The following is a 24,917-nucleotide window of genomic DNA, read 5'->3' as shown; positions in this document are numbered from 1 at the left end:
TTGACTGTTTCCTCTGCTGTGCAGAAGCTTTTTATGTTGATGAAGTCCCAAAAGTTCATTTTTGCTTTTGTTTCACCAGCTTTTGGAGATGTATCTTGAAAGAAGTTGCTGTGGGCGATGTCAAAGAAGTTACTGCCTATGTTCTCTCCTCTAGGGTTTTGATGGATTCCTGTCTCACATTGAGGTCTTTCATCCACTTTGAGTTTATCTTTGTGAATGGTGTTAGAGAATGGTCGAGTTTCATTCTTCTGCAAGTGGCTGTCCAATTTTCCCAGCACCATTTATTGAAGAGACTGTCTTTTTTCCATTGCATGTTTTTTCCTGCTTTGTCAAAGATTATTTGACCATAGAGTTGAGGGTCCATATCTGGGTTCTCTTCTGTTCCATTAATAAGAGGAGGGAGAAGAACCATATGGTTCTCTCAATTGATGCAGAAAAAGCATTTGACAAAATACAGCATCCTTTCCTGATTAAAACTCTTCAGAGTATAGGGATAGAGGGAACATTCCTCAAGTTCATAAAATCCATCTATGAAAAACCCACAGCGAATATCCTCTTCAATGGGGAAAAGCTGAGAGCCTTTCCCTTAAGATCAGGAACACGTCAAGGATGCCCACTCTCGCCACTATTGTTCAACATAGTACTAGAAGTCCTATCAGCAGCAATCAGACAACAAAAAGAAATAAAAGGTATTCAAATTGGCAAAGAAGAAGTCAAACTCTCTCTTTTCGCAGACGACATGATACTTTATGTGGAAAATCCAAAAGACTCCACCCCCGAATTACTAGAACTCATCCAGCAATTCAGTAATGTGGCAGGATACAAAATCAATGCACAGAAATCAGTTGCTTTCTTATACACTAACAACGCAACTGTAGAAAGAGAAATTAGAGAAACAATTCCATTTACAATAGCACCAAAACCATAAGACACCTCGGAATAAACCTAACCAAAGAGGTAAAGGATTTATACTCTAGGAACTACAGAACGCTCATGAAAGAAATTGAAGAAGAAACAAAAAGATAGAAAAATATTCCATGCTCATGGATCGGAAGAATAAACATTGTTAAAATGTCTATGCTACCCAGAGCAATCTATACCTTCAATGCCATCCCGATCAAAATTCCAATGATATTTTTCAAAGTGCTGGAACAAACAATCCTAAAATTTGTATGGAATCAGAAAAGACCCCGAATCGCCAAGGAAATGTTGAAAAAGAAAAACAAAGCTGGGGGCATCACATTGCCCGATTTCAAGCTATATTCTAAAGCTGTGATCACCAAGACAGCATGGTACTGGCACAAAATCAGACATATAGACTTTATTGCTTTTTTATGTAGAATTTGGGAAGGAGAGTTGTAAAAAAATTATTCCCAAGATTTTGCTCATGGGAGAGTTGTAACCCGGCGGTTAGAGAAGAATGGGGGTGCAGTGTATACTGTTTGGTACATTTGGAGATTAGGGTGGTGTGGACACATGGGCAGAGATGCCCATGGGGGTTGGCATGGGGCTGCGGGGGCAGGCTGGGCATTTCAGTTTTGGTTGATTGCCAGGAGCGATGCCCCACAGTTCACCGCCTGGAGGGGGCGTGGGTGGAGCAGGGAGCGCGTGTCCGAGAGGGAGACCGTGGGGCTCCTTCTCTGCTCGCTCTGCTTATTGTGTCTCCAACATGACAGAGTCGGTGAACAAGCAACACCTCTTCTTGATGAGGTCCTTTTGAGACTAAATAGCAAACCCTCTCAAATGAGCTCCAAGATGCACCAATCTTCACTGAGTGTACTTGATAAGTAGAATCTTTTTCCAATTTTATTTTTCACGCATTATAAGGTGCACTGGACACAGGCTGAGAGGAAGTGTAATTAATTCTTCGTTCCCTCTTTCTTCCAACACCTCTTTATTAAGTGCCTCTCCTGCGAAGGTCAGAGTCTGGGCTGGGTGCTTTGGCACATACCACCAGGTGAGCCTGGGCTCGTGCAGAATTTGTTGTCTCGCCGGGAAGCGGACGTGAATGCCCAGGGGCTTGCTCTGGCTTCAGGACAAAGGGCAGTCCGAGCGGCCTCTGGGGGTCAGACCAGCTCCCCGGAGGAAGTGGTGTTTCAGCCGAGCCCCTCCTGCCTCCAGAAGCCGGCCTCTCTTTGTCCTAATCTGCAACAATTTGTTTTATTGAAGTGACTTGCTCTTTCCAGCTTGGGTCCTGGTTCTGGCAGGGGAACCTCCTGCAGCCTCGGGTCTGTGTTAAGACTCTCGTGAGTTCACCTCTGCTGAGAGACAGGGGCGGGACGGGGGCGCCGCGGAACCACGATGGTGTAGGGACTTGCCCTTACTCCTCTGAAGCTATAGAACCACCTGTAGCTGTGTTTCTAGAAGCTCAGCAGGCCTTTCCTGGGCAGTGGGTTTCACAGAGCTCTGGCAGGAATAAGTCTGTCCGCCGTGCACCCCCAGCCCAGGTCTGGGGTTTCCGTCTGCAAGACAACGTGGGCCTGCCCACCAGCTCGGGTGAGGCGCCTGCTCTGAACCTCATTTCCCCCATGTACTGTGTTCTTTGCTGCTGTTCTCGATCATACTCGCTGTGACCTTCAGAAGTGGCAAGAGCTTTGTTCCCGAAGAAATGAAGGTTTTCTTAAGCCCTCCACCTGTAAGAACCCTAGGGCAGCCTGTTTCCTAACACAAGCCGTTATCCCCCTCCTGTATACTTTAAGGCTTTTTTAAACATCTTTTTGAATTATTATATCTTTTTCCTTTTTAGACAGGAGAAGTCACTTCTGTGGCTACTTGAAATTCACTTGGTTGTTTGCTCTGCTGAGATTACTGACACACGTAAGCTGACTCCCACAGACAGGTGCCCCTCGGCCCGCGCTGCGTGGTTGCGGAGACCACAGTTTCCCACAGGACATCCTCCTCCCTCTTCACGCCTCTCCTTGCACCCCTGGAGCAGAGCCAGACCAAGGTGACCGCTCTCTAGGCCGCAGGAGGGGTGTAAGTGCCGCGGCTGCATCTGGAGGAAGGAGCTTCTCCGCAGCCTGCTGCCTCGCCTCCTCACAGCTTCTTGTCGGATTTGGGGTCTAGAGCAAGCCTGTGACTTAGTTTCCACACAACTTTCCTCTCCCTCCCTCTTTCCCCTCCCTCCCCCTCCTCCTTCTTCCTCCCTTCCTTACTCCACCCTCCTCCATCATCTTTTTTCCTTCCCTCCTCCTCTCCTCCCTTCCTTCCTGCTCCCTTCCTCCTCCCCCTCCTCCTCCTCCTCCCCTACTCCCCTGCCCCCTCCCTCCCTGCCACCTCCCTCCCCTTTGCTGTGGGTATCAGTTTTTACAGCTTGCCCTGTTCCCCGTATTTCTGCTTCAAACACCCTGCTCTCCCAGGGCCCACGCATTTGTTCTGTAGTCTTGGACATCATAACCGACCACGCTAGAACAGTGGGCAGATGGAAGGGGAAGGGGAGGTCTGAGTAAGGGCTCAAGGGACACTGCAATTTAAAGCATAAAATAAACACATGAGCTTCAGTGGAGGGATTTTGATTGTTCAGATGCCTTTACAGCTTTTTCTCATTTGGGTGCTGTTGGCTGTGTTCCCGGCCCTCATGGGCTAGCAGTTTGCTGAACGTACTTGGAAACGGTCTCATTTTTGTACGCGGCATCTCTGCGCTTACCTGGGTTCTTCACTCTCCCTCGGAACTCAGGCGCAAGCATCCATCATGTGCCATGTGCCTCAGACATTGCTGCTCACTGTGGGGAGTATGAACGAACTCTTAACAAACCGGGTCTGCTGTCCAGAAGCCTCAGCCTGGCTGGAGGAACCACAGGCAAATAGTTAGGTAGTCGGTCTTTGGCATCAAATTGGCTAATACTTGCCCTGTGATTTGTGAGTCACCTGGGAATCTCTGGATTTCTGGAGTTTCTGTTAAAAAGTCCACATATGTGTGTCATCCCCTTTCAGACTGTGGTCTTGCAAACACCGGATTGGGCAGTCATTGTCCCTGTGGTCACCCCCATGGCTGTGCAGCTTCTCCTTGTCCTGACCTCTGCGTGCGTGTGTGCATGTGTGCTGGGGCATGTAAGTTATGAGTGAGATCTGCTCAGGAGCTCCTTGCGGCGTCCTAAATGTACTCATCCTAATACATGGTGCTACGTACGGACTGCACTTTCTTGTGCCCACAAATTCATATGTTGCAACGCTGATGTCCAGTGTGTTCGTGTGAGGAGGTGGGGCCTCTGGGAGGCAGTGAGGGCCTGAGGGTGGAGCCCTCACCATGGGAGCAGTGCCCTGGAAAGAGAGGCACGCGGCTCCCTCTCCCCCTCTGCTGTGTTGAGGACACGGGGGAAGGCAGCCTTCTGCGAGCCAGGAGGCCCCTCAGCAGAACCCCGCCACGCTGGCCCCTGAGCTCGGGTGTCCAGCCTGCAGCGGCCTGTGTAATAAATGTGTGTTGTGTAGGCAGCTCGGTCTGTGGTGATTTGTTACAGCCGCCGAGCTAAGCCGGGGAAGGTCGAGCACAGGTCAGTGCGTCGTTCTGCCCCAGGACAGGCCTGTGAGCTGCCCTTCTCCCTTCCTGGTTTGCATTTCCTCTTGGCCTCACTGTCCGTTGTGTGAACTCTGCATAGTTTACCCGTGGAAACGGCCACCAGAAGTTTGATCATCTTGCTGTTAAAGAGCTGTGTTCGAAGTTAGGGTTAGCCGGTATCTCAACAAAACAGGGGCAGCAGGTTTCAGAACCGGGTTTCTTGCCGTCTCTTCCAGCTACTGGGTTTCAGTTTTATATACTGGAGCTTGTGCATTCTTCAGAAAAGGTGTGCTAAGCTCCGTGTGATGGAGGCGCGCCGCACCTCTCATGGTGCCTGAACCTGTGTGTGTCTGCTAAGCTCCGAAGGAGAAGGAAGCTGTGGTTTTGGAGGGCATCAGTGTTGTGATTACACGTCCTAGCAGCGCCAGTGACGGTCTTGGGAAGGCGGTGTGAGGGCGGACGCCGTCAGTCAGCGCCGGTGTTGTCGGGGGGACCAGCCGCAGGGTCTTGGCTGATGTGTGCACTCCCTCCCGTTACAGGACGTGAGAGAGACTCTCCTCCTTACAGCACGTTGGGAATTCATCAGCGAAGACAAACTGAAAGCTCCTCCTCTCTGTGGCCTTCCCACACAGCTGATAAGATTTGTGGTCTGCCACTAGTTACGAGATAGGCGTTGAATCAGATGTGGTGGCTTTGGCTGCAGGTCACAGGAAACTGGGCTTCAGATCGGTTGACCCACGACGAAGTGACCTGATGTCACAGGCAGGGCAGACACAGACGCCCACCCATTGCCATCAGTCCTTGGGCTACAAGAGATGTGGGCATTCTGCCCAAGTGGCAGTGTCCGTGCTGGGCCTCCTTGAGACCCGGCCCCCAGCAGGCCGTGTCCTGTTCGCTCGGCGCAGTTGGTCAGCTGTCTGCTCCTCAGTCCCCAGGAAGACGGGTCGGCTCGGGCGGCCGCCAGAGAGCACCACTGGCTGGGGTCTGAAACAACAGACCTTACTGGTCCTGGTTCTGGGGGCTGGAGGTCGGGGGTCAGCACGGTGGCGTTCTGGCCAGAGCCCTCTTCCTGGCTTACAGACGGCTGCCTTCCCACCATGTGCTCACGTGGCGGGAGAGAAAGCGACCCCAGAGGGGCAGCGAGGGACAGGGAGGGAGCACGATTGGGCCGGGCCCGTCGCAGGCCGCCCTCCCCACCTCCTGTAGCCCTGAGCGCCCCGACGGCCCGGCCTGCTAACCTCCCAGCTGCCTGCCCTCAGCTGAGCCAGGAGGACATGGACGTTGGGCGGGAGAGGACGCAGCGCCACACGTGTGCCCGCTGCCGGCCATCGCCGTGTGCTAGGGCGAGCCTCGCTGCCTGTGGGGGATGCACACAATAGCCTCAGACTCAGGGACATCGGGGACTTCCGCGTCCCCACTCATGGGGGTCCTCCTGTTCCTCGCAGTGTCATGTGGGAGCCCACGGGGGACGGGAAGAAGGTCATCTCGCTGGCGGACAACCACATCCTGCTGTGGGACCTGCAGGAGAGCTCCGGCCGGGCCGTGGTGAGTGACATGCTTACAGTTTTCATTTTTTGTGTTTTTTAATTGGACCTTTTGGCTGAATTCAGAATATACTTCTTGGTTTGTATACGCTTAGAATTTTGACATTAATTATGAAATACTTAATGAACGGGCAGAATCATCAGTCGGAGAATTGCATGACTGGCTCTTCAGGTGAAAGCTGCCTGGGGTTCAGGCCTCTGGGCCATGCAGACAGCACACAGAACTGAAGGTTGACAAAACCCCACCGTTTGGCCGTAATTTGTCCAAAGGAGGCTGTGGGATATCCCGACATATATTCTCTTGTCTCAAGTATATTGTCTTTCCAATGAACAGATTTTTCAAAGTCTGGTTAAAACCGCCTTTTAGGTACGAGCAGTCATAAAATAATAATTTCATGGTGCTGATGAGCTTCTTTCGAGTTTCTGTGTGAGTTGTAAAAATGACAGTGGCCCGTGACCCCTCTCCCCCTCAGCCTATGACCCCCAGTGGCCTGTAACCCCCCCGTGGCCCGTGACCGCCCCCCACGGTGTCCTGTCAGCTGACCTTCCCCTCACTCGAATGTGTGCGCCTTTCTGCGGTCACAGTCCTCAGACCCTGTGCGTGTGATCGTGGGCCCGCTGGGCGGCACAGAGCACCTCGCTGCCTGAGCCACGGCCACCCGCATGTCACCCTCGGGGTTCCGTTTCTGAGGACGGCAGAGGCTGGGTCCTCACAGCTCCTGTGGGGCTGCGCATCTTCACACTGTTTAGTGTTCAGCACTGACTTTCTTGGGAACCAGTTTTGCTTTCAAATAGTCATTGCCTCAAATACTTTGTCCTTCTGGAGTAAATATTTTACTGATTAGTATATTTCATGTTTGATTCCTTAAAATTTCCACTTTTAAAATGTGACTTTTATTTTTTTACTTTATTTTTATTTTTTTAAAGATTTTATTTATCTATTTGACAGAGACACAGCGAGAGAGGGAACACAGCAGGGGGACTGGGAGAGGGAGAAGCAGGCTTCCCGCAGAGCAGGGAGCCCGATGTGGGGCTCGATCCCAGGACCCCGGGACCATGACCTGAGCCGAAGGCAGACGCTTAACGACTGAGCCACCCAGGCACCCCTAAGATGTGACTTTTATATTGTGTTCATGATTTCATCGCATTTGTTTACATCAAAGTAACAGCTTTAGAGAGAAAAATCTAGAGACTTGACAGAGCTTACGGTGTCTGTGGGACAGATTTCTGTAGTGGTGGCTCTTCTTATGCTTCTTTGTTCCCATGACGTGTCTTCAGCCCTTTTCCCTCATGGTACGTTATGGTATTAATAAATCCGTTCTTGGGTAGGCGGTAGAGATGGTGTAAATAGTGATTGATTATCATCAGTACATGGAGTCGAAGTCAGACTCTTTAGAATATAAAGTGCCGTGTTTAAGTTTTAAAATTCTGCATGGTCAGAAGGGAGTCTCGTAGCCTTCAATGTGAAATTAAGAGCTGGTCTGTCTTTGTAATGTCTAAGTAATATTTAAGGGGAAAAAAATCACTGTTTTAATTTTGAAAAGGACATATTTCTATATCGTAGAGTAGAATGCAAATTTCACCCAGATTTTAGAGCGGAACAGGAAACTTGAGGGTAACCCAGTGCCTGGGGCTGCTCCCTGTGGGCTACAGGTCTGGGGGGAGATGGTGCATGCCCTCCCAGGGGCCGGCCGCAGAGTCGGAGTCTGGGTCAGCGGCAAGCCCCCTCCTGTCCCTCCCTCTCGAGGGTGCTCCCGTGTGGCCAAAGACCAGACATGGAAGGGCAGAGTCTTCCTAATGTAGTGCAGGTCACGGAGATGCTGGGGGAGCTGTGGGCCCCGGAGCCCTGGGCCGTGCCACGCCCTGCCTGGCCAGAGAGGCCAGGAGGAGGTGAGCCCTCTGTGCATGTGCGCGCATCCCACAGCCCGTCCTGGAAGCAGACGGGGGCGCCTCTCCAGACCCTCAGCCATCTCAGAATGATTTTATGGTAGGGTGATTAATCTGTAACTTATTTTCTGCAGAGACCAATTTAGTTTTTTCTCCTTCGTTTTTATCTGCCGTCAGCACTTCTGTCAATACCACTTTGCGACCCTCTGCCGTGGTATTTAATACCGAAACCTTCCTATCGATTCCGGCCATCTTCACACCCAGCACCTCCGTTTTTTTTTTTTTTTTATTGTTGGAGGATATTGCCTTCTGTGGTGAATCTAATCTTATGCTCACTGCATCATTACCTTTTGCAATTAAATCGGAGGTTCTTTGCCATTTATAATCATTAGCAGAGCCCAGGGGCGGTCTGCAGGGGGAGGTTGCTCGGGGTCCCGGCCCTGATGAAGGCAGAGGGGAAGCCTCCCTGTTTTGGAGTGTGCTCATCCATCTCTGGGGCCTAGCAGCTCTCAGTAGCTGTGGAAAGAAATAGCTTTCCAGGTGCAGAGAGCAGCAGAGCAAAAGGAAGACGGGTGCCTTGAGAGTTGGCTGTCCTCTTCCTTCTGGCCGTGCGTCAGCCTGGGGGCTTCTCAAGGATGAACCTGGGGTGTCCCCTGCCCGGCGGTACAGGGCCTGAAGGCAGTGACATTCAGGAACGCCTCTCAGAAGGAAGAGGATGGGCTTCAAGGACATAGTGTTCTTGCAGGAATGTTCTAATGTGAGGCTTAAAACCTACAGCAGGAACCGACTGCACATCAGTGCGGAGGGGAAGCTAGTGGTGACAGGAAAATCATTCAGAGCGGCTTGGGCCACGTCTGCTGTGCCTGGAAATATAAAACATGCATTTGTTCATGGGGGCAGAGGGCTGGGCGGAAGTGGGGCTGCCTGTAGGACAAGCGGGCTGGGCCCCCACGTGCCCCTTCCTCCTGGGAGCCTGTCTGTCGCCTGCCACACCATGACCGCGCCTCACGCCCGGCCCGCTGTTCTCCAGGTGTGGCCCTGAGGGGAAGGGGAGCCCAGTCGGTGCTGGCGGGAGTGTTGCAGGGGGCTCCCCGGAATCTGCCCTCTGGGGACGTGGCCCACGCAGGGACCTCGTGTCCAGCCCCCGGGGCAGACGGGCGTGGGTGGACGTGGCTGCTCTGTGCCACGTGGGGGGCCTTCCCGCACTGTGGCCCCTGCTCTCTGTCCCATCTTTTCAGCGGAGCCTCTTGCAGAGGAAAGGTTTTCATCTTTTTTTTTAATAGACTTCACTTTTTAGAGTGGTTTTACCTGGTTCACAACAAAGTTGGAAGAAGGGAACAGAGGCTTCCCCCAGCCTCACACGCACACAGCCTCCCCATGGTCAGCATCCCCGCCAGAGGGGACGCTTGCTGCCCTCGACGGGCCCGCCGGATGGGGGTTGTCCTCCCTCACCTCGACTGATGTCCAAGGTCTCTGCTGCCCTAGCGACCTTTTCCCTGCGTGAGGACAGAGGAAGGCGAACCCCCAGATGCCTGGTGCATGTGGTCACTTGGCAAGTGCGGACGGCCAGCGCTGAGGACGTGGCAGGAGGCCCGCGAGGTCCCCAGACACCCCCGGTGTGCCTTCGCAGTTGTAACACGGCTCATATGGTGTGTGGACAAATCTTTGCCCCCACTGCCTTTACGGCAGGCCGCGTAAGAAAGACAGTGATTTTGAAGCAATCACGCGAAGACACAGACCTCGGGGTCACAGAATTCGACTCCCTCGCTTGACAGTTGAGAAAAAGTAAGGCCCAGCGAGCCAGGGGATGTCCGAGAGGTGGCATGGTTTGAGGGACAGATTCGGGACTGCACTCCGACCCTGCTCCTCCGCCCCGTGGAGAGCTTGTCGCGGCCCCGGCACGCGTGCGCTGTGCCTTGCTGGCCTGAGGCTCGGCGCTCGCCCGTCTTCGGCGGCCACGGTCACATTTGGTCTGTGAGGGTGGACGTGAGCGTTGGAACAGTCAACATTTATTTGGAGCAAACTCCAAGCGTCGTGAAGCTGGTCCACGGAAAACAGGGTAAAACTCTGAAAGCTGGCTTTCTGGTGAGCCGCATACGAAGGCATTGCAGAATATCTGAGTGCTGTCTGCATCGCCGACGTCAACCACGCGTTGCAGACCACAGCCGCCTGAGTTGGTGCGTTAGGATGGTCGTCAAAAAGCCGCCATCTTCAAGAAAACACGGAGTGCGGAGTTTCCTAAGTCGCGTATCTTAATGTTGCGTAATAGCCGCACATAGCTTTTGATTTTATAAATATCGGAGACAACTAGGATTCTTTAGTCTTCCATCAGCTCTTGGAAAAAGGCATCAAATACAAATCGGGCTGGGCATTGGTGTCTGGCAAGCGCTTCTTCCCACGCTCTCAAAAGACTCCTTTCTAGTAAGAGTGGATGATAGAGTGAATGCTACGTCTGACAAACCAAGTGTGTTGAAGGGAACACAGGTGCTGCTGTGGGGAGCAGACGCGTGCCCCTCAGTGGGCCCGGACTCTGCGGGGACACAGCCTCGGCCTTCCTGGGCTTCGCCTCCCAGAGGGAGGGTCCACAGCGTAGAGATGAGTCAGTTCCAGTTTGCAGGCGTTGCCGTGACAGCCTGGGACAGGTGTGGGCCAGCGGCTGTGGTGAGGGGGCAGCGGCGGGCGCAAGGCACGGGAGGGAGACGCTGAAGGCCGTGGTGCTGTGGCTGGAGCCCAGGCAGCCTTCCGAGCTGCAACACCAGGTCCCGCTTCTGCCACTCACTCCCAGGTGACCTTGGGCAAGCGTCGTGGCCTGTCCAAGCCTCTGTGTCCTCGTCTGGAAAGTCGGGACCGGTTTCCACATCTATAAAGTAGGGCAGTGTCACAGTGGACCTCCCGTGGGGGCGGCCTGCCCCACAGTGCCTGGTGCGTGGCAAGCGGTCCGCACGAGCCAGATGGACAGATGGCTGGGTGGGTGGGCGGAGGGAGGAAGACAGGAGTGGAAGGGTGGACTGACGGAGGGAGGGAGGGATGGGTGCATGGAGAGAGTGGTGGGGACACACAGTCTGAAAGGGGATTAGGAGTGAGGGTCAGGTCAACAGGACCCTGGTGCAAAGGCCAGAGGTACCGAGGAGGGAAACGGAGGTACCGAAGAGCAGCCTCTGTGCACTTCCTAATTAAATCATCCCTCAGAGCCGGCAGGTAAGGGTCACGCTCGACGCAGGAAGACACATGTCATCACGACAGTGCTTCCAGGTTTTTAAGCCTTTGTTATTCTTCATAAAAGACGTCTCCCTCGCTAATCAACTGTAATTAGATCTCTCCCTCCAACGGATCACCAGCGTCTAGTTGGCGTGACAAAACTCTCTGCTATATTCTCGTCCATCTTGGTGAGAAAATTTAAATCCGCACTCACGACCTTTCCTGTTCCGCGTGTGGAGCCGAGGTCAAGCCCACGGTTGTGGGTGCAGGATACACCTTCTCCTCTGCAAAGAGAGCTTAGGTTTTGGTGCAGCCAAGGGGGAAAAGCCCTTTTAGTTCTGTTCTTCCTACAAATAGTCTGTTTGAGATAAGCGAAAAATAAATTTAAAACGACCTCAAATTCCCTCACCAGTGCTGGCACCTACTGCCCTGTGAGCATTTTCTGAAGACAGGAAGGCTCTGGCTTCCAGGAGGCCGGGGAATAGTCCCTGGTGGGGTGTGGGAGCCGCTAGGCCCACCGGGGTCTGCAGCCACACTCAGGGGCCGGGGACACCCACCCCTGTGACCTGGGACAGCTTGGGACAGGGGGGGTGGCAGGACCCACCTCTGCCTTCTGCAGACCCCTGGCCACACACACCTCGGCAGGTGTGTGCCGGCCACGTCCCCATTCCCCGTCAGTTTGCTCTTCCTCCCCTTTTCCTTCCACACCCTGAGGACAGCGGTGGGCTGGGGCTCTCCCGCTGAGCCTGCTCCCCCACAGCTCCGTCATTTCTGATGCCTCGCCCTGAGCCCCGGGAGACAGCAGCAGCCCCGGGCCTTCCATTCACGCCTGAAGACAGGCCAGAGCTCTGGGTGTTGTCCGTGCTCTTCAGGTGGCACTTAATTTTCGCGGCCCTGCGGGGTGGGTTCTTGAATAGCTCCATCTCCTGAGAGAGTTACAGGAGAGAAGCCAGGCTCAAAGGGACGAGGTCACGTGTCTGGTCACTTGGCAGCAGAGCTGAGGCTCCAGCTCAGGGGGTTCGTGTTCAAAGCTGGGGCTGCAGTTTCCAGCGTGAGAGAGGCAAAGGACATTCCCACATTCCTGGGGGTGGGAAGGGGCTTGCGGCAGATCCCGTGGCTGTGCAGAGCCTGGCCGGGAGCAGAGGGGCTCGGGCAGTGGTCACGGCTGCCGTGGAAGCACGCGGCCCCTGCCCGGCAGTCTGGGAGCTCGAGCACATCGGCGGGACTTGCTTGTACGGGATGCTTTGTATCTCTTACGCTCTGAAAGCCACGACCTGCCATGGCTTCACCTCGCCGCTCTCCTTCCGAGGAGGTGAGAAGCGGCACTTAGATTTCTCAGCCGCTCCTCCGTTATCTTCGGGCAAGTCCGGCACCTCATCAGCTCCGGGCCTTGGCTGCAGGGAGTGCCGCTTTCTTCTTTGGAAACCTTATGGCCACGTGCACTGCTCACCACAGTGCGAGGCCGCATTTGTTCATTAGAGTTGTGTTCCTTTGTCTGTGTCCGGGTGTTGGTGACATCTCTGAAGAGAAGTTCGTGGGGTGGCTTTAATCGTTCCTTCTGGGGTGGGAAGCACTGACTGGTTCTCTTTAACGTTGAAGCCAGATCACTGTGTGCCGAGCACTCTGGAGTTCTTGCTGAGCTCTGTCTCCATGCTGCCAGGGAGCCAAGACACACGACTGGTTAACAGTAGAGCATACACCGTGCTGGCTGCCCTGAGCAGTGTCCTGACGCTGATGGCGAGGTCTCCTTCGGGGTGTCATTAAGGGGGCTGGGGCATGGAGTCTGCATTGCCTGGGCAGATCATGCCCCAGAGTGAGCCCAGGCGTTGAAGCAGGAGGCAGGTCCTGTTCCTGCCCCACCGGCTGTGTGACCCAGGGTGAGTCGCCCACCCTCTCTGGGTCTTAGATTTCCTGGCTGTGAAGTCAGGGGGCTCGACTGGCCCATCGTGGAGCTGCTGGGATTCACTCGTGGTCTCCCCTCTCCCCTGGTTGGCACTTGGGTCTCTTATCCGTCTCTCTCTGACAGGGGACCACAAAGGTGGCTGCTTCCCGTGGCCCCCACATGTCAGGGCGGTGTCTGTGAGGACGTCAGGGACCTGGAAGCCTGGAGCCCTGCAGGTCTCTCATGTGACTGTGGTGCAGGCGTAGGCAGCTGGGTCTCATCCGAGGACTCGCCCGGGGAGGGGGGTTGCCCCAAGCTCCGGACGAGGTTGTGGCAGGACATGGTTGGCCCGAGGGCCTGGGCTCCTCGCTTCCCTGCACGTGGGCCTCTGAGCGTGGCAGCCAGCTTCACCGAAGCCAGTGAGATGGGAGAACCTCAGATAGTGTAATCGCAGGACAGCCCGCAGCACAGAGGGTGCTGCTGTTTGATGGCCGACACCCAGGGGAGGGGTCCTGTAGGCCTGAGGACTGGGGTGCTGCCTGCCCGCCACGGGCTGTCCTACCTCCTGCCCTCGTGCCACTGGGCTGACCTTCCACGGGCTCTGCCTCCTCCACCTGCTTTTCCTGTCTGACACCCAGAAAACATTTCTTAGCTGATACTGTGTATGTGGAGGTTAAAACGAGTTAGAACAGTCAGGGCCAAGCATGAGCTCACCGCACGTCTCTAACATACATTTTATAGCTGTTTTTAGCATCTGAGGTCATGTTGCTCCTCTGGAAAGTACGCTGGTCGCTGCGCTTGGGACAGTTTGTCTTCACCTCCTGCCCGATGCGCTTGCTCGCCGCCCTTGTGTGGCTCAGGGTCTGGGTCCCTGTCATGAATTACCTGCCGGCAGTTCTGTTTCCTCCGTGGCTTGGTGGTGGTGGCTCTGGCGTGGTGGGTCCCCTGTGGGCTCCGTGTGGGACCACCTACCACAGACCCTCATGCCTCACGCTCTCCACGGGCCCCAGTGCCCGGGTTGCTGAGACAGGTGGGGAGGAAGAGAGGGCAGAGCCTCATCCTTCATCAGCACAGCGTCGCTCCCAGCACGGTTACTGCGCAGTCTGCGTGTTCTTGTTACCCCACCCAGTTGGCTGCTGCCAACTGGTCCTGCTGGATCTTGACAGGCTGAGTCAGGCCACATCCCTCCCTGGGAATTTCGTGATGAGTCTCAGGGTCAGCTTGGTCTTCTGTGGGTGTCTGTTTGTGGGGCATCAGGCCCTGGTGCTCTGGGTGCCCCTGCCCCTGCCTGGGGGCCGTGAGGACGCTGGTCTGGAGGGTGCCAGAGAAGCTCCGAGTGGGTGTGGACAGGTGTGGGAGTGAGGTGTGGGGGGCCCTGTTGTCGGAGTCCCCAGTGCACATGGTTCCTGACATCGCCCTGAGAGCCTGTGGGGTCCTGGCTCACCAGCAGCCCCCTTCTCTGTTCCCCCGGCCACTCTGCCCCATGACCACTTGCCTGACCTCAGCTCTTCTCACCACTACAGGACTGGCCTCAGGCCCTGTCCTCCAGTCTGTCCCATGCTGCTGCCCACGGTGGCTCTCTGTGGCCCGCCAAGATCTCACGGCAACCGTGTCGGCCTGGCGTTCACGGGCACCGGCGGCTTTCATGCTTGACCCTGCTGAGCTCAGCCTGGGAAGGCCCTCTGTTCTCCCGTCCTGTTGTGTGTCTCGCCTCTGCCTCTGTCCCCGGCTGCTGTGCCTTCCATTTCTGACTTTCCGCATCCTCGGCACGCCACGGCCTTCCTGCATGATATAGGCCACGTCAGTAAGGCAGGAAAATGGGGTTTTTTTGGAGAAAGATTTTCTGGGACAAGTCGAGCCAGGGAACCTTGAGAGAAGGGGGAAGTGCCTCCTGTGTGGGGCAGGGGAGTGCGTTCCGGGTGGGCGGCCATCGCTGCAGTGCTTCCTAGAATGAGGGGGTCGCTTGGAGAAGGCCATCTTACAGAGGTGTCCCTCCATCACGTTCCTTAGCTGGGCCAGTCTCACCGGGGAAGAAACGGGTGCTCTCCCCCAAGTTTCTCCTTGAATCCCCTTGCACTGCCGACAGACTCTATAGGGCCACCCCAGACCTGTCTGTTTTGAGTCTGGGGGCTCACCCTGACCCCTGCTGCAGGGGCCCCGATACAGCACTGAGATGGCCGCAGAACCCAGGGCAGTCACAGGGGATGCTCACTGCTCCCTGTGACTCCCTCAAACCTCCCTCAGGCCCCGCCCAGGGCTCCTTCGAAGAATGAGGCTGGTGTTCAAGGTAACGTGAATGAGGTGATGCCCCCAGGGGATGGATGGCACAGAGCTCTCCCTGCCTTTAGCAGTCACCATGCAGGCAGAGTCAACCCCAGATCAGAAGAACGATGTGGCCAGTGTGATACGTCTTTGTGCATCAAGTGCCACGTGGTCCAGTGGGCGTGTGGGCAGGGACACGTGTGGCAGGAAGCTCTTTTCCCCACTCAACAGCTGGGAGCCCCTCATCTCTCAGGACGTGGAAGTGCTGGCCCAGGGACAGCTCCAGTGGGTCTCACGAGGTCTTGGCCAAACCTCTGGGGAAAGGAGCTGGAGGCCTGTGATTGGGAGGCTGGGTCCTGAGACCAGCATCTGTCTGGGCACGTGTACCCCCCTGGCCCATGTGTGCCTTTGGGCAAAGCCAGGTGTTTGAGGTGTTGGGTGGTGCTGCCCTCAGGTTTGAGCCGATGATCCAGGCACAGCCTAGCAAGTCCTGTTTCATACAGGGCCTATTAATATGCTTTCTATTTTTTGCCGTGCTCAGTTTTGTAGTTTTTTTCCAAGTAAGGTTCAAACAGTTTTGCCTTTTAAGGGAAGGAAACAAAGAGTTTTTAAATTATTTTCAGTAATTATTTTCAATAATATCCTGTGAATACAGGATGTCCTCTTAAGTTTTCAGAAAAAGGTTCACATTACTGTTTTTTTCTTCTTCCCTTAAAACACCGTCAAATTCGCAGCTGGCCAGTTCGGCATCCCTGGAAGGGAAGGGGCAGCTGAAGTTCACCTCGGGACGGTGGAGTCCTCACCACACCGGCACCCAGGTGGCCACTGCGAACGACACGACCATCCGAGGGTGGGACACGCGGAGCATGAGGTCAGTGATGGCGTGACCCCGCGGACGCACCCCTCTCCATCCGCTTGGGGGCAGTTCCGAGTCAGAGGTACCTGGGGCACCTGGCTTGTCTATCTTGGCCTCGTTTTTCCGCAGGAAGGCATGCATCTCGTTTTGTTTCTCTGCCCCGGCTTGAGCTCGCGGCCCCGTGGCAGGGGGACGGCATTCCTCACTGGCTTGTTTACTCTTCCGTGTGGCTGTCCCTTGAGTGAGTGCTGGCCGTTCGTAGTGAAAATCAGGAGTGGGTTTCGAAGCACCTCACCCAGGAGAGGGGGACCGCCGGACGCTCGGTCGCTGGGATTGGCGAGCACAGGTGGGCAGGTGCAGCCCCACGTGAAGTTTGTGGACTTGCCTGTGACAGTTTCTGGCCCTTTAAGATCCGCCCCTCTCGGGGAAGCATGGTTTGTCCTGTAAGTCATTATGCTCAGCAGCCAGCACTTCTAATGGAACAAATAAGAGCGATTTTTCTGCTCCAGGTGTGGTTTGATAGGCAAAGGAGTGATGGTGAGCACATCTGTTGCTGTGGCAACGGGAGCCGTGCAATTGCTCTTAAGATACAGTTTACCCCTCAGCACGCCGTAATTTATCACCGAGCTGCAGAGACGGACGTCACCAAGTAACGTCTGCTGCCTTCAAGGGGGGGCACAACTTTAAATTTAGGTCTGCGGCCCCTCTGAAAACTCAGCGGCTAATAATCAGTCGCACTTCCTCAGGGTGTGTGTGTCTGCACGAGGGCTGTGTGGTTTTGCTGCCCGAGGAACGTGCCGCCGGAGAGCCATTTCTGCGAGTCCTGGGGCCATCTTTCCCTGTGTTTGCATTGTTCTGTAAAGGATGTGAGGAGTTTCAGCATCTCAAGACAGGACGTTACAGCCCCCACACAAAGACAGCAGACGTGGCTCTGGGTGGCGGCACCTTCCTTTGCCCGGTTCTGTCCCCCGGATGATTCCTTGCTGACTGTTATTTCTCCTTTTGCAAACGGCTTGGTTTTTATTTAGCCAGGGTGCTTTTAATGCTGCTTCTGGAACGTGTTGTGCTTTTGTGTTGAAATCACTGCCCCCAGGGCATGGAGAACACCCTTGGCTGGTGCCCGTGGCGTGTGTGACTATCCGCCCAGCGCCCCATGACCTGCCAGGGCTTTAGTTTTGTACAGTTGCCTGTTTCACTTGGAAGGTCTTCCTTCCGGTTTGGGGTGTCTTCTTTTAGGAAAAGATAAGGATATTGGAAAAGTGCAGGATATAAAAACCATTTCAAGATATAAAGTGGTTTAGGGTCAGGAAGTCCAGCGTGGGAGATGATGGAAGGGAGTGAGTTTACTCACCTCGAGGGTGGAGGGATGTGCACTCGGCATGGTTGTCAGACGCGTAGGGTGATTATAGGCGGCCGGGAAGCCTGGGGAGAGGGAGTGCTTGTAGGGGAGGCTGAGTCACGCCCCGGGAGGAAATGCACAGAGCAGCAGTGGCCTTGCCCCCCTGACTGGGTGCAGCCGTTGTCCAGCCTCACTGGATGACCTGCCCCTCTGTTTGGGTTTCTGACATTAGAAGGACGTGATTGACCGAACGTTCTCATGTCACACCCTTTGAGGAGCTGCCTGGAGCAGTGGAGGTCAAGGGTTCAGCCAGGGCTGTGCGCGCATATATGTCTGTGTGTACGTGTGCCTCGTGTGCACGTGTGTGTGCAGATGTGTGCTTCCGTGTGTGTGTGTGCACGTGTGCGTATGAGCCCACACACCCTAAACAGCTGAGTGACTGATCGTAAAACTGCCCTGTGTCTCCGCATTGCACTGGGCCATGGTGGAGATGTGTTGGCACTGCGAGGGGCTGAGAACGGATGCAGGACAGCCCAGCCATGACACACACCGTCCCCTTCATGGTTTGTATTGCTTTTCTAGTTTTCTCTTCCCTCCCTCCGTCTGTGTCTTCCGACTCCACCAGCATTGTCCTCGCAGCCTGCTGCTGACCGTTTGCTTTTCTCTCTCCGTGTCCTTCTGGAGCTGGGTCAGCTCTCCTGCCTCTGTCCCCGCTCCTCGTGCTGTCACACTCCTGCTGACTTGCTCTCTTCTCGAGGGGCCAGGTCACGTTTGGGACAGTTAGGAGCCAGCATCGCCTCCACAGCTGCGGGATCACAGACGTGCTGCCAGAGAAGCCTCGGCCTGGGCCCCCCTGGGAGAGGCACTGAGGGGGGAATCACCAGGCCCCCTGGCACCTGAGCTGTCCCATCGCACGGGGGAGCCCCAGCTTGCATGGCCGTGGCGGGTCGAGTGGTCCCCCAATGCCGGCACTTGATGGGGAATAGGAGACGGGGCCAGTCTGCAGCATGGAGTCGTCATGACCCGCTTCCTGTCCCGTGTGCTCCCCTCGCTTTCTCCCCAGCCAGATATACTGCATAGAGAATGCCCACGGGCAGCTGGTGCGGGACCTGGACTTCAACCCCAACAAGCAGTACTACCTAGCCAGCTGTGGGGACGACTGCAAGGTGAAGTTCTGGGACACCCGAAATGTCACCGAGCCCGTGAAGACCCTGGAGGAACACTCCCACTGGTACTGGCTTCTCTGCATGCTGGGTCAGGGGAGGGGGGTTTGTAATTTATTTTGCTAATTCCTTTCCCATTTGGAAAGGCACAAACCAGCTTAGTTTGTGCTGCTGTGAATCATTCAATCAACCCGGCTTTATTTTTCCTAAAGAAACACTAATTCCAAATCCGAATGTTTGTGATTTATAAACATAGGAAAAGAAGAAAAACATTGCATTCTGTGTTCTCCTGAAATAGTGCCGGTTCATATATGCAAAAACAGTGGGCACAGATGTTCACGCGGCATTGTTTGCCGTGTTGGGGAGCGGGAAACTGCCCTAATGCCTATCAGTAAGGATGGGTTAGGTCTGTCTGTGATGCCGTGAAGTGGGGACGGTGCTGTGGGTGAGGAGGAGACTAGCTCTGTGTGGGGGGTGGACAGTACCCAAGAGCAGTTGGGTTTAGTGGTTACTGCCTGCCAGGTATTTAGTGCTGAAGTAGGTGAGAGATCCATTCCAGACTAGTGTGCCTGGTATAAGCTAACTTCTATTCCAGTGAGGCATGTGTGTGTATTTGGATGTGTAAGTGCGCGCTTGTGTGTGTGATTGCTTGTTTGCACGTGTGCTTGTGAGGGTGTGCATGTTTGCACATGGGCGTGCACCTCTTCGTGTTTACATATGTGCACTTGTGTGTGTGTTTTTGCTGCTTGTGTGTGTATGTGGAAGAAACGTCTAGAAACTACTGCCAGGAGTCGTTGTTTAGGCCAGGGTGGGCACATTCCAGGAGAGTTGACCTTTTCTGGTCTGTGTTCCTAAGTTCTTTGAATTACTTACTAGAAGTCATGTTTCTGCAGTCAGGACATTTCTTTTTTCTTTCTTTAAAAATTTAAATTGAGTTAATTAACATATAATGTATTATTGGTTTTGGAGGTAGAGATTGCAATCAGGACATTTAAAAACCTGGCATGCTAGAGTACAGTTTTGCCAGATTCCGGAAGCCTGGCTGGCAGGGTGAGCCGCAAGGCCTCCTTTCCCTCCGAGGTTTGTGCTTCCATTTGGCCTCATCTCGGCTGGCCAGGACTTAGGAGAAGGTTGTAGAGAGACACGCAGTAAGCCCGGTCCTCTTCTGGGAACTTCTCATGTCAGACCGTGCGGTCTGCGATCCACGGCCCGGCGACCCCGCTCTTACCCCATCCAGGAAGGTCCGAGTAGAGCTAGAACTGCCTGCTTGCCTCCCAGGGTGTGGAGCATCCGCTACAACCACTCTCACGACCAGCTTGTCCTCACGGGCAGCAGCGACAGCAGGGTGATCCTGTCCAACATGGTGTCCATCTCCTCCGAGCCCTTCGGCCACCTGGTGGACGACGATGACCTGAGTGACCAGGAGGAGCGCCGTCCAGAGGAGAAGTAAGGGCGCACGCTCTCGGTGGTGTGGGGGCTCCCTTCTCCCAGACCCACCCCCCCCACCGCAGTCGAGGCGGCTCCTGTCAGGAGCGTCCGCGTGTGTGGTTGGGGCGGCCTCCACCACTGCCGGCCCCGGGCTCACGGTTCTGCAGGACATTGGTACCCGCCACGTGGGCCTGGGGGTCGGGTTAGGTCAGCTCACGCCATCTTGTGTGGGTTCTGAAACGTGGACTGGCTCATGTCTGTCCGCTTTCTTGCTGAGCACCATACGGGGGACTTTAAAGACTGTCACTAGTCTTTAAACGTTTGCTCGGGTAGTCATGAGAACTTGCTAGCCCCTGTGGGCGACAGATTGTCATCGGTGTCCTCTTCTCAGGCTTGGGTCTGAGATGTGTGGTCCAGTCGTTGGCCAGTGGCCCTCACTGTGGCGGGGTGCAGACTCCAGGCCGGCACCGTCAGCCCCAATCCCGGGTGTTCCCCGGCCCTCTTGCCCCGAGGTTCCGTAGGGAACGTGGGAAACCTTGGGGGCGTCTCAGCAGTCGTGCCTCTTGGTTGCGAATTCGCCAATCCTAACTGCATCTGTTCAGGGGCTAGCTCTTCAAACCAGGGCTCATGCCCCCAAGAACAGTGGGGTTCTTGGGGGCCCGGGACTTGTGCGGGTCCCACTCCTGGTTGGTGCAGAGCAGGGGCGCCCCGGTCTGGGGCTCGCATCGGAGCCCCCGGCTGCGAGCAGAGCGCACCTGCAGCTCTGTGGGCGGGAGAGAGAAGTCGGGAGAGCCTGTGTTCTCTGTCAGTGACGTGGACTCTAAAAGGGGACATTTCTTGTGTTTCGAGTACACTTTTTCTCGTGTGGGGGAGCTGCATGCGAGGCTCACGGCTGCTGGATCCCAGGGAGGGCAGTCTGGAATAAGCCCCAGTTGAGTGATCGGTCGAGCCCGACGGTGCAGCCAGGGCTTGTCCTTCTGCTTGAGGTTCTTTACTGTCCTGTTGTCCGAATTCTCCCTGCACATGCCTGAGCTTGGCCGAACCTCACTTTTGAGAACAGATCTCAGTAGTGGGGCTTTTCCACAGCTGTCTGTTTTCTGTTCAAGCACGAGGATGCACAGTTTGGAAACACGGTCCTGGTGGTTTTGGTGCAGTGACCTCCCGACCGTGGTGCCGTGGGCTTTGGCGCTCCTCCCCGGCCTCTCTGCACGCAGCCTCGCGGGGGCACAGCTGGTGCCCATGTGGCTCACGGGGTGGGAAGCCCGGCTGATGCAGCAACATCGACATTGGTGTCCCCACAGTCCCGCTCCCGTGCTCTGTCCATGTGACTTAGCAAACTCAGGAAAACAGAATCCCCAAGGGGATTTTCATGCAGCGTTGGTAACAAAGCCCCAGTTGGGCATGGCTGGTCCGCGTCACAGGAAGTGGATGGACCCAGAGCACTGGAGGCCAGGGTGGGACCCAGAGGGCGGGTGTCTCGTTGGGGAGAAGAGCATCCTCGGAGAGTCTAGGAGCGCAGAGTGTAGGAATGGGAAGAAAAGTGCCAGAGGAGCCCATGCCCTTGGGGCGCGCTTGGGGTGTGGCCGCTCAGAGTGGACGGCGCGTGATGTCCTGTCCCAGTCGACAGGCAAGTTCTGTGCTCTCCTGGCTCCCGTGGTGTCCCACGGCTGGCGCCATCGGGTCAGGGTTCCTGGAGAAGGAGAGCGGTCGCTCCGGTTTGAAGGGAGGTGACACGGGAGCCCTGGCGGAGCGCGCCGTGAAGCCTGAAGCCAGGACCAGGGGCCCCTTCCTGCCTAGCCAGTGGGGCCTGCGTGCCCCGGGCCAGCTCTACACCCCTGCGCAGGGCAGGGCCACGCTGGCCGCCCCCAGGGTCCTTTCTGCTTCTTGTCACCCTTTCCTCAGCCCTCATGGGTGTTTGCGGTCACTGCCCCTGAACCTTGGGGCCCCTGGCAGACTCGCAGGCACCTGCTGGTCCCCAGCCCGAGAAAACAAGGTGTCACCCTGGTGGTAGCGTGGCTTCTCCTACGCCGCTGCAGGACTCCGCTCCTCACGGCCGTGTGAGGGTGTGTGCGGCCCAGGGCTGGCTGCTGTCAGTCTTCCCATCTCGCAGATGAGAGGAGCGAGGCCCCGGCCGCCGGCCCCATGCAGTATGCCCCACCGCCTGGCTCATGCGTGTCTCTGGTGCCTTGCAGGAGCCAGGAGCCCCCACAGGACAGCGTCATCGCGACCTACGAGGAGCACGAGGACAGCGTGTATGCCGTGGACTGGTCCTCTGCTGACCCCTGGCTCTTCGCCTCCCTGAGTTACGACGGGAGGCTCGTCATCAACAGGGTGCCCCGGGCGCTGAAATACCACATATTGCTGTAGCCCCATCCTGATCCGTCTTTGGCAGGTTCTCAAAAACGTGTGGCTCTTTGGAGGTAGTTTTCCAGGTAGACCCGTGTCTGGGAGAACCAGCGTTGCCTGCCTCTCTGGCGAGCCTTCGTACATGACGAGGGAGCTTCTGCCAGCAGCCGCTGAGCCTGCCTGAAGTCTTCCTCACTGACCACGGGAATGGCGTCCTCACCGGGGCGTGAGCCGTCCTGCTGTGGATGGCTGTCTGCCTGGTCTCTGTTTGCTCTCCCTGGTCTCTGTCAGGGTGTTGGGAGTTCCATTAAAAAAAACAAAAAGAACAAAAAAACCCCACTTTGTTTCCATAATATTAACTCATTTTTTCTTGAGATTAAAAATAAAATAAGCAAGGCTACACAGGCTCCTGGCTCGTTCCTTCAGGAACTCTGCCCCACGCGGCCTTGTCGCCTGGTCTTTGTTATGGTCTCTGTCCTGCCCAGAAGGAAGGCTGATGGGCGGAGGGGCCACCGCACCCCTGCATCCAGGCCCAGGCTGTGTGCGGGCCTGACTGTCTGTGTGCGGACCATGGCATCTGGGCGACTGGCCTGGGCGCTCACCATGACAGTGACCAGGTGTCTCCCGTTGGCCCTGGGCGCCCGGTCATGGGCGCTGCTCTGTACTGGGTCCTGCTCACATGACGCCGATGGCGTTGGAGGTGCAACTCCTCGTCCCTGGAAGCCGCACGCACGCCCTGGGTCAGTGCACACTCGCACTTGTGAAATGCCTTGCATGGTACTGACCCCCACTCCTTGGTGATCCTGAACACAGAGCATGTGGGCTCTTGCCTAGTCCTCCTCTGTGGGCCCAGGGGGAGAGGAGGACAAGTGGGGTTTGGGGGGGGCAGGTGGAGCCCAGGGGAGGGTAGGACAGGTTGGGGGGGGGGGGGGGGGGCCCGGGGGGGAGGGGGGGGACGGGGGGGCCGGGGGGGGGGGGGCAGGTGAGGCCTGGGGGAGGGGAGGACAGGTGGGCCTGGGGCGGGGAGGAAGATGTGTTTGTCGAGAACTCACCGCGTGCCTCCCATGTGCCAGGCTGCAGGCGTGGCAGAGAGCAAGACACAGGTCAGGGCCTACCTGGAGTCTACACTGCTGCCGGGCAAGCCCTGTCCGCCAGCAGGTTGTGTATCTGTTCTGTTGGAGTAGAGACGTGGGCCTGAGGCCAGGGGAGTACAGAGCAGGGCTGAGGAAGTGCTGTTGGGAGCAGGAACGGGATGGGGGGATCTGATCCTGAACGAAGGGCCTGTCTGAGAAGGTGACTGTGGGAGAGCTGCGGCAAAGGGAGAGTGTATGCAAAGGCCCTGGGGTGCGGTGGGCCTGGCCCGACCGGGAGCACAAGAAGGCTGGTACGATGAGTGGCGGGAGAGGGCAGCGGGAGGCCCAGGACCTGGGGACAGAAGCCGTGGAGCAGAGGCAGGGGCTGGTGGCTTGGAACCCCGGTGGAGGCTTTGCCTCTGCTTTTGTTACTGTTTGTTGCTTTGGTGACAGTCTGAATTTAGTGCATGCAGAGATTCCCGGTCTGTGTACGGAACAGTTCATCACCCCCAAATCCCTGCTGCTCCTTGGTGGCCTCCCCTCCTGCAGCCCAGCCCTGGCAGCCTCAGTCTCTCGGAGGGCGTCCTGAGCAAGTGACCGAGGCGGGGCTTTCACTCAGCACAATGCCTGTTGATTCGTTGATTCTTCCAGTTGCTGTGCGTGTTGTGTCCAGTGCGGGTGGCCACGAGCGGGGCCGCTGTGCGTCTTTGCGTCTGGGTGTTTGTGTAAACATCAATTTTCCTTTTCCTAAGCAGGCCTTGGCACACTATACCTGCAGTCCAAATCCCCACCACCACCTGCTTTTGTCAATAAAGTTTTATTGGCACATGGCCACCCGTTCATGTATGTATGGTCCTGGGTGCTTTGCACAGTGGGGGAGCTCAGCAGCTGCAGCAGGGACTGTGTGGTCGCCAAGCCAGGCATGTTTACCCTCTGACCTTGCCCAAGAGAGTGCGCCGACCCCTGCCTTAGCGTCCACTTGCAAGTGCGCTGATGGGCCTTGGCTGCTTGTTCTGTCTGCCACGCCCGCTGGCCCCTGCACCGGCGGCCTCTCCCAGGGGTGTGGCAGTGGCTGGTGGTGGCTCTCACTTGTGCTTCCCCGGGCGGCTAATGCCGAGGAACGATTGCGTGCATACTTACCGTCTATCTGCGTGTCCTTTTGGTGAAGCTCATTTTTTTTTTAGAGAGGGAGAGACAGAGTGCATGAGCAGGAGAAGGAAGAGGGAATCTTTTTTTTTTTTAAGATTTTATTTATTTATTTTAGAGAGGGGGAGGGACGGAGAGGGAGGGAGAAAGAATCCCAAGCAGGCGGCTCCACACCCAGCACAGAGCTGACGTGGGACTGGATCTCACGACCCTGAGATCGTGACCCGGGCCGTCATGGAGAGTGCGATGCACCCCAGCCCACTTTTTTTTTAGTTAAATTGACCGTTAATTGTGTGTT

The 24,917-nt window shown here is 55.9% G+C and overlaps 1 protein-coding gene across 3 annotated transcripts in view; it reads left to right on the top strand.

Annotated features, from left to right (window-relative positions):
• Positions 1-22,734, top strand: part of LOC118007341 (EARP and GARP complex-interacting protein 1) — a 123,906-nt gene extending 101,172 nt beyond the window's left edge. For 2 of the 3 annotated variants that reach the window (XM_035000370.1, XM_035000372.1), the window contains 5 exons: positions 5,941-6,040; positions 16,003-16,139; positions 18,527-18,694; positions 19,905-20,072; positions 22,247-22,734. In XM_035000370.1, coding sequence (XP_034856261.1) covers positions 5,941-6,040; positions 16,003-16,139; positions 18,527-18,694; positions 19,905-20,072; positions 22,247-22,421 — 748 coding nt within the window. In that variant the 3' untranslated portion in view covers positions 22,422-22,734. The remainder of the gene's footprint in view (positions 1-5,940; positions 6,041-16,002; positions 16,140-18,526; positions 18,695-19,904; positions 20,073-22,246) is intronic. The other variant, XM_035000371.1, reaches the window with a different exon arrangement.
• The last annotated feature ends 2,183 nt before the right edge of the window (positions 22,735-24,917 follow it).

This window comes from Mirounga leonina, unplaced genomic scaffold (genome assembly GCF_011800145.1).
Source record: "Mirounga leonina isolate KUSES-001 unplaced genomic scaffold, KU_Mleo_1.0 Mir_118, whole genome shotgun sequence".
Taxonomy (NCBI): domain Eukaryota; kingdom Metazoa; phylum Chordata; class Mammalia; order Carnivora; family Phocidae; genus Mirounga; species Mirounga leonina.
Note: the sequence above shows the minus strand (reverse complement) of the source record. Positions and strands in the feature narration are given on the sequence as shown.